Raw genomic sequence first — 12920 nt, forward strand, 5'->3', positions numbered from 1 at the left:
GGAACCACACATGGGGGGGGATCATCTGTTCACCTACTCTGCGTCTCACAAAGACACGGCGGTTGGACCCAAAAATCTCTGAGGCTGGTAACTCTAATGAACTTATCCTCTGCAGCTGAGGTAACTCCTTGACATTTTCCAGATTGACTCACCTTCATGCCTTAAAGTAACGATGGACTATCATTTCTCTTTGCTTATTTGAGCTGCTCTTGCCATAAATAGGGTTTTCTGTATACCACACCTACATTGTCACAACACAACTGATTGGCTCAAATGCATTAAGAAGGAAAGAAATTCATATATTCAAATATAAATGTGTATCGTTTTTTTTGGTTACGACATGACTCAATATGTGTTATTTCATACTTGTGATGTCTTCACTTTTGTTCTAGAGTGTAGATATAAATAGTCAAAAGAAAGAAACACCCTGGAATGAGTAGGTGTCTCCAAACTTTTGACTGGTAATGTATATTGAAAGCCTTTTATGGTTTGGTATTGTGACCCCTGTGTGGTTTACCTTTAGAGAGGCATAAATGTGTATGGGTAGACGCACGGAATCCAATTCCGACCAAAATCTGCAAAATTTCGAATAGAAATGCATATGATTCTAAAACTTAAAAAGTAGCTGCCAGCTGACGGCAAAGTTAAATAAAAATGGACTTGTTGAATTTAAGTTGTTCTTCTATTCATTTGTGTATTTCAATCAGCGAAATGCTTAGCCAGAGGTGTAGCCCCCTCTCCCCACACCGTAGCCCCTCCCCTGCCTGAGTGAGAGGTGTAGCCCCCTCTCCCCACCGTAGCCTCTCCCCTGCCTGAGTGAGAGGTGTAGCCCCCTCTCCCCACCGTAGCCTCTCCCCTGCCTGAGTGAGAGGTGTAGTCCCCTCTCCCCACCGTAGCCTCTCCCCTGCCTGAGTGAGAGGTGTAGTCCCCCTCTCCCCACCGTAGCCTCTCCCCTGCCTGAGTGAGAGGTGTAGTCCCCTCTCCCCACCGTAGCCTCTCCCCTGCCTGAGTGAGAGGTGTAGCCCCCTCTCCCCACCGTAGCCTCTCCCCTGCCTGAGTGAGAGGTGTAGCCCCCTCTCCCCACCGTAGCCTCTCCCCTGCCTGAGTGAGAGGTGTAGCCCCCTCTCCCCACCGTAGCCTCTCCCCTGCCTGAGTGAGAGGTGTAGCCCCCTCTCCCCACCGTAGCCTCTCCCCTGCCTGAGTGAGAGGTGTAGCCCCCTCTCCCCACCGTAGCCTAGCCTCTCCCTGCCTGAGTGAGAGGTGTAGTCCCCTCTCCCCCACCGTAGCCTCTCCCCTGCCTGAGTGAGAGGTGTAGTCCCCCCTCTCCTCCCCACCGTAGCCTCTCCCCTGCCTGAGTGAGAGGTGTAGTCCCCTCTCCCCACCGTAGCCTCTCCCTGCCTGAGTGAGAGGTGTAGCCTCTCCCCTGCCCCCTCTCCCCACTGTAGCCTCTCCCCTGCCTGAGTGAGAGGTGTAGTGCCCCCTCTCCCCACCGTAGCCTCTCCCCTGCCTGAGTGAGAGGTGTAGTGCCCCCTCTCCCCACCGTAGCCTCTCCCCTGCCTGAGTGAGAGGTGTAGCCCCCCTCTCCCCACCGTAGCCTCTCCCCTAGCCCCTCTCCCCACCGTAGCCTCCCCTGCCTGAGTGAGAGGTGTAGCCCCCTCTCCCCACCGTAGCCTCTCCCCTGCCTCTCTCCCCCTGCCTGAGTGAGAGGTGTAGCCCCCTCTCCCCACCGTAGCCTCTCCCCTGCCTGAGTGAGAGGTGTAGCCCCTCTCCCCACCGTAGCCTCTCCCTGCCTGAGTGAGAGGTGTAGCCCCCTCTCCCCACTGCCTAGCCTCTCCCCCCCTGCCTGAGTGAGAGGTGTAGTCCCCCTCTCCCCACCGTAGTCCCCTCTCCCCACTAGCCTCCCTGCCTGAGTGAGAGGTGTAGCCCCCTCTCCCCACTGTAGCCTCTCCCCTGCCTGAGTGAGAGGTGTAGCCCCTCTCCCCACTCTTCACCGTAGTAGCCCCTCTCCCCACTAGCCTCCCTGCCTGAGTGAGAGGTGTAGCCCACTCTCCCCACCGTAGCCTCTCCCCTGCCTGAGTGAGAGGTGTAGCCCACTCTCCTCACCATAGCCTCTCCCCTGCCTGAGTGAGAGGTGTAGCCCACTCTCCCCACCGTAGCCTCTCCCCTGCCTGAGTGAGAGGTGTAGCCCACTCTCTTCACCGTAGCCTCTCCCCTGCCTGAGTGAGAGGTGTAGCCCACTCTCCCCACCGTAGCCTGCCTGAATGAGAGGTGCAGGGTGCAGACAGCTGTCTGAGGAGAGAAGTATCTGACAAAGACATTGCCAGATATACAGCAGAGGAGCTGAGAAGTAAACACTTGGCAAGCAGAATAACAGACAGGGCCAGGGAGATTCCAGCTGAACTTTACGTGGATGGAGGAGTACTTCTCTGCTAAGTCTGTCAGCATTGAAGTCTGGGAACACATGCGTCATCAGACTGCGCAGCTGAACACTGTATGCTGGAAACACTCTATTTAAAACATAACCAATCTTTTTATTAAATATAAATACCGGACTTGTTTTTGCATGGATTCCGTGCCGCAGTTAGCGGCTAGGGCCGCTATTCCTTGTCCCGGAATCCCGCTTAACTGACAGGTTGAAGCCTGCTTGACCCAGCTAAACTGCTAGCCATCAAGCTAACGAATTTAGTCACAGATGAGTTTTGCAATGGAGCCCACTTTGTCTGGAGAGTGAATGAAAGGTTCCAGCGCTGTAGGAGCTGTAGCTACTGCGCTTTGTTTCGGGACAAACTGGATCACTTAGAGTTCCAAAGCTACGATTGTTTGCTCGCTGAGGATTATTGTCTTGAGGTGGCTTCCTTGATCACACAGGTCAACAGCCAATGTAAAAAACTGGGGAAAACGCATAGTGGAATGTTGACCTTTCCTATGCCGGTGGCTGGACAGTGTTTGCGCTTGTTGGATGCATCTCTGCCTTGTCGTTTGTCATATCCGACCGGCCGGTGTTTCCCGGAGTTTGTTTGCCAGGGGAGCCATCTCCTACCTCTCCTCCCCCATCTGATAGCGGAGTCAAAGGAGCACAGCAAGATAAGCGTGGTTGCACGTCCCGAGCAGTGGATGTCACAGTGGCCTTCCGCGAAGGAGTCTACACTCCCAACGAGAGGGCCGGAGTGGATACAAACAACAAATCTGTTTTCCACCCTGGAACCTGATCTTCCTGCACCTTTGTTGCTGGGTGTACCTGTACCTGTGTCTGCGGCCGCTGTGCCTACTCCTACTCCTTCCACTACGATTTCGAAGTCGAGGTCGGCAACCTTCCGCCCCTGGATTGAGCGGGGCTCCTCCATTTGTCAGAGGCCTGCACCAGACACTGGGAGCTAAGGACTCAAGTTATCCTGCCGCTCACCCATCCTTAAAGGTTTCTCCGAATCCTGTGAAGAGTGGGAGGATTTCCTCATCCTTCTCTCCAGCTGTGAATTGAGTTAGCTCAATGATAAGAAATGTGACTGTTCCAGGTGCAAAAACAATGTCCCATCCCAGAGCTCGAGTAAATTACATTAATAAGATGCTAACAAATGTACTACATCAGGATATGTCCATGTGGGTTTTAATGACATTATGAAGGGAAGCTCGGAACAGCAGGATTTTAAAGAGACGATTGACTCTCTGCTAGACACCAATGTCTAAGCCATCATATCTGGCCCTGTGCCCTCTCTGAATTGTAGCATTGAACACTTTAGCAGGATTCTTTCTCTTCACAACTGGCTACATGATTATTGCAGCTCAATGGGCGTAACTTTTGTTGACAATTTCAATACCATTGAAAACAAAGCACGTATTATAAGGTAGATGGGATCCACCCAAATCATTTGGCTTCCTGTATTCTTTCACAACATTATAAGACTGTGTTGAGACAATGACTGATCAATTACCCAAGCCCAGCTCAGATAATCCCTACTATTGTGTCGCTGAGTTGTCATAATGCTTTAGCAAATATACATCATATCAGGGGCGTTGGTAGACACAATGTAAGTAACCTAATTTAGGTCACTGAATGCCTCTGCTGATGCTACAGCTATTGTATGCAGCAATGATGTGCATATGAACCAGATTTATGCTGTTAGCACTGAGGTGGTGTACCCTAGCTGGAAGTCCACTGTGTTCAGCTCACCCTGCGCTAACATAAATAACATGAGCATGTCTACTTCTGCTAAGCTTCCCAGTAAAGCAATGAAAACAAGAAAGCATCCCAGAAAAGTGCTCAAAATAGCCCACATTAACATATGTAGCTTAAGAAACAAGGTTCATGAAATGAATAACTTGCTAGTAACAGATTACATTAATATCTCTGAAACTCACTTAGATAATGCATTTGATGATGCAGTGGTGGCAATAAAAGGTTATAACATCTACAGAAAAGACAGAAATGCCAGTGGTGGAGGTGTTGCTGTTTATATTCGGAGGCACATTCCTGTAAAGCTTAGAGAGGATCTAATGTTAAATACTGTTGAAGTAATACAGCTACAGGTTCATCTGCCTCACCTAAAGCTTCAAACTGTAACCAGTGCCTGCAACCTGGTTCAGGTTATTAGTCAACCCACTAGGGTAGTTACAAACAGCACAGGAATGAACTCCTCAACATGTATTGATCACATCTTTACCTAATGCTGCAGAAATTTGCTTGAAAACAGTATCCAGATCCATCGAATGTAGTGATCACAATGTAGTAGCCATATCTAGGAAAACCAAAGTTCCAGAAGGCTGAGCCGAATGTAGTGTATAAGAGGTCCTGCAAGAAGTTTTGTAGTGATTTCTATGTTGTTGATGTATAGAATATTTTTTAGTCCGTGGTGTGTGACGAGGAGCAAACATATGCTGCTCTTGACACATTTATGATATTGCTTATCCCAGTTACTAATAATAATGCACCCATTAAGAAAATGACTGTAAAAACTGTTAAATCCCAGTGGACTGATGAGGAATTGAATAATTGTCTGGTTGAGTTATGAGGCAAAAGGAATGGCAAATAAGTCTGGCTGCACAAGCGATTGGCAAACGTACTGCAAATTGAGGAATCATGTGACTAAACTGAATAAAAAGAAGAATCTACACTATGAAACAAAGATAAATGACAAACATTCATAGATTCATTCTTTTTGTGTAGAACATGTAAAATAACACATTGAGTACCACCCCCAAAAACATACTTTTTATTGTAAACTTTTCTTTAATTAACTTTGTTCCTTAATGTAAATTCCTAGAATATCTACATGTACATACTACTTCAATCAGCCTGACTAACCGGTGTCTGTATATAGCCTCGCTACTGTATATAGCCTCGCTACTGTATATAGCCTCGCTACTGTATATAGCCTCTCTACTGTATATAGCCTCTCTACTGTATATAGCCTCGCTACTGTATATAGCCTCTCTACTGTATATAGCCTCGCTACTGTATATAGCCTCTCTAATGTATATAGCCTCTCTACTGTATATAGCCTCGCTACTGTATATAGCCTCGCTACTGTATATAGCCTCGCTACTGTATATAGCCTCGCTACTGTATATAGCCTCTCTACTGTATATAGCCTCGCTACTGTATATAGCCTCGCTACTGTATATAGCCTCGCTACTGTATATAGCCTCTCTACTGTATATAGCCTCTCTACTGTATATAGCCTCGCTACTGTATATAGCCTCGCTACTGTATATAGCCTCTCTACTGTATATAGCCTCTCTACTGTATATAGCCTCGCTACTGTATATAGCCTCGCTACTGTATATAGCCTCTCTACTGTATATAGCCTCTCTACTGTATATAGCCTCGCTACTGTATATAGCCTCTCTATTGTATATAGCCTCGCTACTGTATATAGCCTCGCTACTGTATATAGCCTCGCTACTGTATATAGCCTCTCTACTGTATATAGCCTCGCTACTGTATATAGCCTCTCTACTGTATATAGCCTCGCTACTGTATATAGCCTCGCTACTGTATATAGCCTCGCTACTGTATATAGCCTCTCTACTGTATATAGCCTCGCTACTGTATATAGCCTCGCTACTGTATATAGCCTCTCTACTGTATATAGCCTCGCTACTGTATATAGCCTCGCTACTGTATATAGCCTCGCTACTGTATATAGCCTCTCTACTGTATATAGCCTCGCTACTGTATATAGCCTCGCTACTGTATATAGCCTCGCTACTGTATATAGCCTCGCTACTGTATATAGCCTCGCTACTGTATATAGCCTCTCTACTGTATATAGCCTCGCTACTGTATATAGCCTCGCTACTGTATATAGCCTCGCTACTGTATATAGCCTCTCTACTGTATATAGCCTCTCTACTGTATATAGCCTCGCTACTGTATATAGCCTCGCTACTGTATATAGCCTCTCTACTGTATATAGCCTCTCTACTGTATATAGCCTCTCTACTGTATATAGCCTCGCTACTGTTATTTTTCACTCTTTTTACTGTTGTTTTTATTTCTTTACTTACCTATTGTTCACCTAATACCTTTTTTGCACTATTTGTTAGAGCCTGGAAGTAAGCATTTCACTGTAAGGTCTACCTCTGTTATATTCGGCGCACGTGACAAATAAACTTTGATTTGATATGATTTGATCATAGTCCTTCACTTTTAAGCTCAAACTCCTATGCCAATGACATTGACATGGCGATTCAACCCAATGTTACTGGGAGATAAGGAGTTTACCTCATATCTCAATACTGTCACGTTCTGACCTTAGTTCCTTTTTTATGTCTTTGTGTTAGGTCAGGGCGTGAGTTGGGGTGGGTAGTCTATGTTCGTTTTTCTATGTTGTCATATTTCTATGTGTTTGGCCTAGTATGGTTCTCAATCAGAGGCAGGTGTCGTTCTTTGTCTCTGATTGAGAATCATACTTAGGTAGCCTGTTTTCCCCATTTTGGTTGTGGGGTGTTTGTTTTCTGTGTCTGTATTTCACTTTGTTATTTTATAGGCATATTTGTTGGCTGTCTAAAAAAAAGTTATTAGTGTGGTATTTATTTCCTGGATTGAGCAATTGTATAAAACCCCCAAAACAGCTATAAGAACAAATAGACACATCTCTGATTCATTTAAGTTATCCTGGGGGGCAAGACAGGGATGACCTCTGTCCAGTTATTTATTTGCTTTAGCCACAGAACTCCTAGCATCATAAATTAGAACTCGTCGCTCAATCCAGGGAATAGAGCTTGATGGAGAACAACGTGATATTGTTGTATGCGGATTACATTTGACTGTATTGATCTGAACCATTTCTTTTACATTTGTTGGACAAATGGTGCTATATTTGGATTCTAAGAGGATTGTGAGAACTGAAATAATACCCATTATTAAGTAGATTTCAGTGGAAATATGGAATGAAAATGATGCACTTTCAGATTCCAAAAGAAAAGAAAACACACACACACACACATACACAGACATGGAATCAGAACCTCAGAGGGAAAGGTCTGTTGATTGTCTCTGCTGGGAGACTGGGGCTGACTGAACAAACAATACGCATTAAACACACATACTGAGACACAATATCTGTTATCATCATCATCATTAGGCCACCAGGGTCAGGCAGACTGGCCATGGCCTAATTTGGACCTGGGCCAGTCACAGAGTCAATGGAGCACACACACATAGCCATTGTACACACACATGCACACAGAAATGAACACACACTCCCAAACCGGAATATACAGAAAAGAACACACACAAGATCGACTTCTGCTCCAGTGACCCAGTCACAGGGATGAGGAAGACATTATTGTGCCTGGTCTCCTGAATGAGCCCTGATACAGTCTGTCAGAGCCAACAGGCTTATCAGGCCTTGGAGAAGCAGACAATTACTGGGCTATACAACAAATTAAGGTGAGGTAAGTGAAACAATAACATATTAAGATCATTGCAAGTAAACCCTTCAAAAATAGCTGACCTAGCTGGCCTTATACCTGTTACTGTCTTTTCAGAATCTTGGTGATTTGTCTGTAAGACCTATTAGGCTGTTGTCTTCATTGCTGTATGATTGTAGGGCTACTGCAACCAGTCTAAAATAAACTATAGCCAAGTTCCTTTACAAACATGTGACCTTTTTTGCAGAAACGAAACTCTTCAGTAAATGGAAAACGAAACTCATAAAGCCACATGTTGATTGGGGCCGCTCTCACTCAGGATCTTACCTAAACGCCCCACATTGCCAAAGCGTCTGACTCGAGAAGATGGATATGATTTCCGTGCTGTTCAACGCTCTCGCACTGCTGTCGGTGTTGGGACGAACTGGGGCAAGAACATCATCGCCCAATACAACCCCTTCAGGTACCGTTTTTCAAATACACAAATACAGACACAGGTTGTATTGTAGCGATCCTCTATATGAGGCACGTTACAATTCCCACCAAGTGGGTCAATGCTGTTGGCACGATGTGTAGGGTGTTTTTCTTTCATGTCAGCGGTTCGCTTCGTTGCACCACCGTTCGTTACACTGCATTTGGTCTGGGTTCTTTGAAGTGTACAGCAACAAATCACTTTTTACAGATAATATTTGATTGATTGATTGATTGATTGATTGATTGCTGATGGAGGGATTCATTAGTGATTGATTCTCTGCCCCCAGACCCAGGCCCCTCCACCTCAGACCTGCGTGGTCAGATGTTTACAGTGTCATATTCGTATAGCATAGGTTTCACCATGTACACAGACGCAATCTTTCCCTCTCCTTCCCCCACCGTCTACCCTTCTCCTTCCACCTCTACTTCCTCCTCCCCTTCCTCCTCCTCTGCCTACTCCTCCCCCACCACCTCTCCTTCCTCCTTCCCTTCCTCCTCCTCTGCCTACTCCTCTCCCTACCCCTCTCCTTCCACCTCTCCTTACTCCTCTCCCTCCCCAAGCACCTCCCCCTCTCCCACCACCTCCCCCTCTCCTTCTCCCTCCTCCTCTCCCTCGCCCTCCACCACCACCTACCCCTCTCATTCTCCTTCTCCCTCCTCTCCCTACTCTTCTCCTTCCACCTCTACTTCCTCCTCCCCTTCCTCCTCCTCTGCCTACTCCTCCCCCACCACCTCTCCTTCCTCCTCCCCTTCCTCCTCCTCTGCCTACTCCTCTCCCTACCCCTCTCCTTCCACCTCTCCTTACTCCTCTCCCTCCCCAAGCACCTCCCCCTCTCCCACCACCTACCCCTCTCCTTCTCCCTCCTCCTCTCCCTCGCCCTCCACCACCACCACCTATTCTCCTTCTCCCCCCTCTCCCTACTCTTCTCCTTTCTCCTTTCCTTCCCTCTCCTCTCCCTCCCTCTCTTCTCCTTCCACCTCTCCTTCTCCTTCCACCTCTCCCTACTCTTCTCCTTCCACCTTTCCTTCTCCCTCCTCTTCTCCCTCCTCCACCCCTTACCCCTCTCATTCTCCTTCCACCTCTTCTTCTCCCTCCTCTCCATACACCTCATATCCCTACACCACCCCCTCTCCCTCTCTCTCTGCTCTGACTGTGTGTCTGCGTTACATGGCTGAGGAGGGGAAAGACTTGACTCTCTTCAGCCTCACTCAGGGGAAATACTGGAACCTGTTACTGGAAAGGAACAGTGGGATGGACTACCTCTCCACCCATTCCTCCTCTCAGTCCTTCCGCTCCTATAGGCTGCTGTGGTCCATCACTGAGCCACGCCCATGGACCAGCCTGTGCGTTACCTGGGAGAAAAACACGGGTGTAGCCCAGGTGTGGAGGGGCAGGACTGTCAGTATCAGGAAGAGGGTGTTTGGCCAGGTAAGAGGAAATCAAGTGGTGAAGATGAGGGAGGGACAGGTTGAGGGGGTGGGGGAATAGGTGAGAGAGAGGGTGATATACAGTGAGCTCCAAAAGCATTGGGACAGTGACACTTGTTGTTGTTTTGGCTCTGTACTCCAGCACTTGGGATTTGATACGATACAAAACGACAAATGCATTTCAAACTTGATGTAGTCATTGGGTACTATGAATATGGGACCAAATACTGGCATTTTTAGTACTTTATTACACATACACTTAAGTACATTTATCCCAATACTTTTGGTCCCCTAAAATGGGGGAACTGTGTATAAAAAGTTGTAATATCTAAACATTTCACCCGATATGGATAAAAATACTCTCAACTTAATGCTAACAGCCTACATTCTCATAGTCATGTACATTTCAAATCCAAAGTGCTGGAGTACAGAGCCAAAACAAACAAAAAATAGTTTATTATATAGCGTGCCTTCAGAAAGTATTCAAACCCATTTCCTTTTCCACATTTTGTTGTGTTACAGCCTGAACTTAAAATGTATTAAATTGAGATTTGTTTGGTGACTGGCCTACACACAATACCCCATAATGTCAAAGTTGAGTTATGTAATATATATATATATATATATGCAAATTATTAAAAATGAAAAGCTGAAATTATTTGGGGTCAATACGTATTCAACCGCTTAGTTAAGGCAAGCCAAGTTCAGGAGTAAAAATGTGCTTAACAAGTCACATAATATGTATCATGGACTCACTCTGTGTGTAATAATAGTGTTGGAAAGGGAATGGAGCTAAGCACAGGCAAAATCCTAGAGGAAAACTTGGTTCAGTCTGCTTTCCACCAGACACTGGGAGATGAATTCACCTTTCAGCAGGACAATAACCTAAAACATCTACCCTGGAGTTACTTACCAAGAAGACAGTGTATTTTCCTGAGTGGCCGAATTACAGTTTTTATTTAAATCTACTTCCAAATCTATGGCAAGACCTGAAAATGGTTGTCGAGCAATGATCAACCAATTTGACAGAGATTGAAGCATTTTGAAAAGTATAATGGGCAAATGTTGCACAATCCAGGTGTGGAAAGCTCTTATAGACTTACCAAAGAGACTCGCAGCTGTAATCACTGCCAAAGGTGCTTCTACAAAGTATTAATTCAGGGGTATGAATACTTATGCAAATGAGATATTTATGTAATTATTTTTCTATAAATTTGGAAACATTTGTAATAACTTGTTTTCTTTTCACTTTGTCATTATGGGGTATTGTGTGTAGGTGGGTGAGACAAATATATATTTATACATGTTTTATTCAGGCTGTAACACAACAAAATGTGGAATAAGTGTATAAGGGTATAAAGGCACTGTATTATCATGTTTTCTAATTAACTGGTGTGTGTGTGTGTGTGTGTGTGTGTGTGTGTGTGTGTGTGTGTGTGTGTGTGTGTGTGTGTGTGTGTGTGTGTGTGTGTGTGTGTGTGTGTGTGTGTGTGTGTGTGTGTGTGTGTGTGTGTGTGTGTGTGTGTGTGTGTGTGTGTGTGTGTGTGTGTGTGTGTGTGTGTGTGTAGGTGACCAATGGGCCTCCTGTCTTGAAAGTGTATAAGTTTGAGGGGCAGATAACTGACGTGGAAGTGTGGGACAGAGTCCTCTCCCCAAGCTGGATAATGTCCTACATGTCTGGGTGGCAGTTCTACCCGTCCTACACCCCTGGTAATGTGCTGACCTGGTCCAAGGCCATCTACTCCACCAATGGTGAGGTTCTCCTGGAGAGAAACACCTACAACTCTGACCATCAGCCTATCAGAGGTCATCGCCAGCACCCAAGACCAATGAGAAGGAAGAAAATGAGGAAATGTGAATGGAAGAAGAGAGCGAGGGCAGAGCAGATAGCGAGAACACGGCCGTAGGGGAGAGTAGTGATTGCCACTAACCCTTACTAAGATGTACAGTATGTTCCATCTTCATGTATGACCCAGCAATGCTCCTTACTTGTGAATCACTCTGGATGAATGTCTGCTCAAATTATGATTCTGTGATTTCCCATGTTTGCATTGATGGTCCCCAGGGTCAAATTAAGTGCTACTCTGGCTGATGTTCAGGTTGTTTGCCCCTTGCGTCTTCCATGTCTGTCAGCTAAATATCTCCGCTAGCCAAATGTGGACGTGAGCTCACCTCGCTAGCTATGATAGTGCTAACCGTTAGAGCTGTGGCACCACCTCCTCCCTGACGGAAAACACATCACACTTTATGCTCAGCACATAACCTGCCGGGGAAATCTGACCCAGCAGGCAAAATGAAAACCAATGAAATCAGCAGTTGTCAGGCAGGCTAGAAGCAGAATATCGTTACTGTTGCATCACATTGGATGACCACAAGTAACTTAAGTTACATACTGCAGCTTTAAATGATTGTTAAAGGATTTAGTGTGTTGTTAAATCATTTTAATGATTGCTAGAGGATTTAAAAGATTGTTAAAAATGAAGCACTTGGCAAATTAAAAGTCATTGGTGAGAAACGTGTGTGTTATATTTATTGCAATAGGCTTAACCTCGGTCTGTGAAACTGATATAATAGAAATTCACATGATTCATATGTTTAAGGTAATGGTAAGTTGTAAGTCGCTCTGGATAAGAGCGTCTGCTAAATGACTTAAATGTAAATGTAAGATCATGACTAAATGATTCATATGTTTAAGGTAATGGTAAGATCATGACTAAAAGTATTCCACCCTGTCACTGTATAATGTATGACATTTATTAGAATCATAAAACTATAATCTGATGATGTGTGTAGTTTTAGTCAGAATTAGAACAAGGACCTTTTGTTCCTTTTTAGTATGAAAGCAGGGTGAACGTGTGAAACAAATGGTAAGAGGAGCTATCGACAGACAAGCTGGACTACTGTGTTCAGGACATTCTGTCTCCACCCGTGGAGGGGAGAAACTGTTAGGCTGGCAGAAAATTATGAAACCTGTTACAGAATAAAGAAACAATGTATCTGTGTAGTGGAAAAACACAGACTGTCTGAGCAAGGCGTAGCTTAAGATTTGAACTTGTTTGTGTGCATTATCAACACTGTGTTTGCATTTTTTATTTTAGAGCTCTCTCATGAATAAACATTGACTCTTGTCTGTTTCATTCAACCAG

At 45.4% G+C, this 12920-nt stretch overlaps 1 protein-coding gene across 1 annotated transcript; it reads left to right on the top strand.

Moving 5' to 3' along the window:
- The first annotated feature begins 7454 nt into the window (after nt 1–7454).
- On the top strand, nt 7455–12920 carry LOC124006619. The gene is made up of 4 exons (XM_046316672.1): nt 7455–7480; nt 8192–8335; nt 9649–9775; nt 11343–12920. The coding sequence occupies exons 1-4, from the start codon at nt 7455–7457 to the stop codon at nt 11679–11681; spliced, it is 636 nt and encodes a 211-aa protein (XP_046172628.1). The 3' UTR covers nt 11682–12920.

Source organism: Oncorhynchus gorbuscha, linkage group LG20 (genome assembly GCF_021184085.1).
Source record: "Oncorhynchus gorbuscha isolate QuinsamMale2020 ecotype Even-year linkage group LG20, OgorEven_v1.0, whole genome shotgun sequence".
Classification (NCBI taxonomy): domain Eukaryota; kingdom Metazoa; phylum Chordata; class Actinopteri; order Salmoniformes; family Salmonidae; genus Oncorhynchus; species Oncorhynchus gorbuscha.

Bases quoted from the DNA above. Each gene is read 5' to 3' on its own strand.
- LOC124006619 (XM_046316672.1), top strand. From the start codon at position 7,455: ATGGAATCAGAACCTCAGAGGGAAAG. The intron at 8,336-9,648 runs GTACCGTTTTTC...CCGCTCCTATAG, and splicing joins GCCCAATACAACCCCTTCAG to GCTGCTGTGGTCCATCACTG. The intron at 9,776-11,342 runs GTAAGAGGAAAT...GTGTGTGTGTAG, and splicing joins GGAAGAGGGTGTTTGGCCAG to GTGACCAATGGGCCTCCTGT.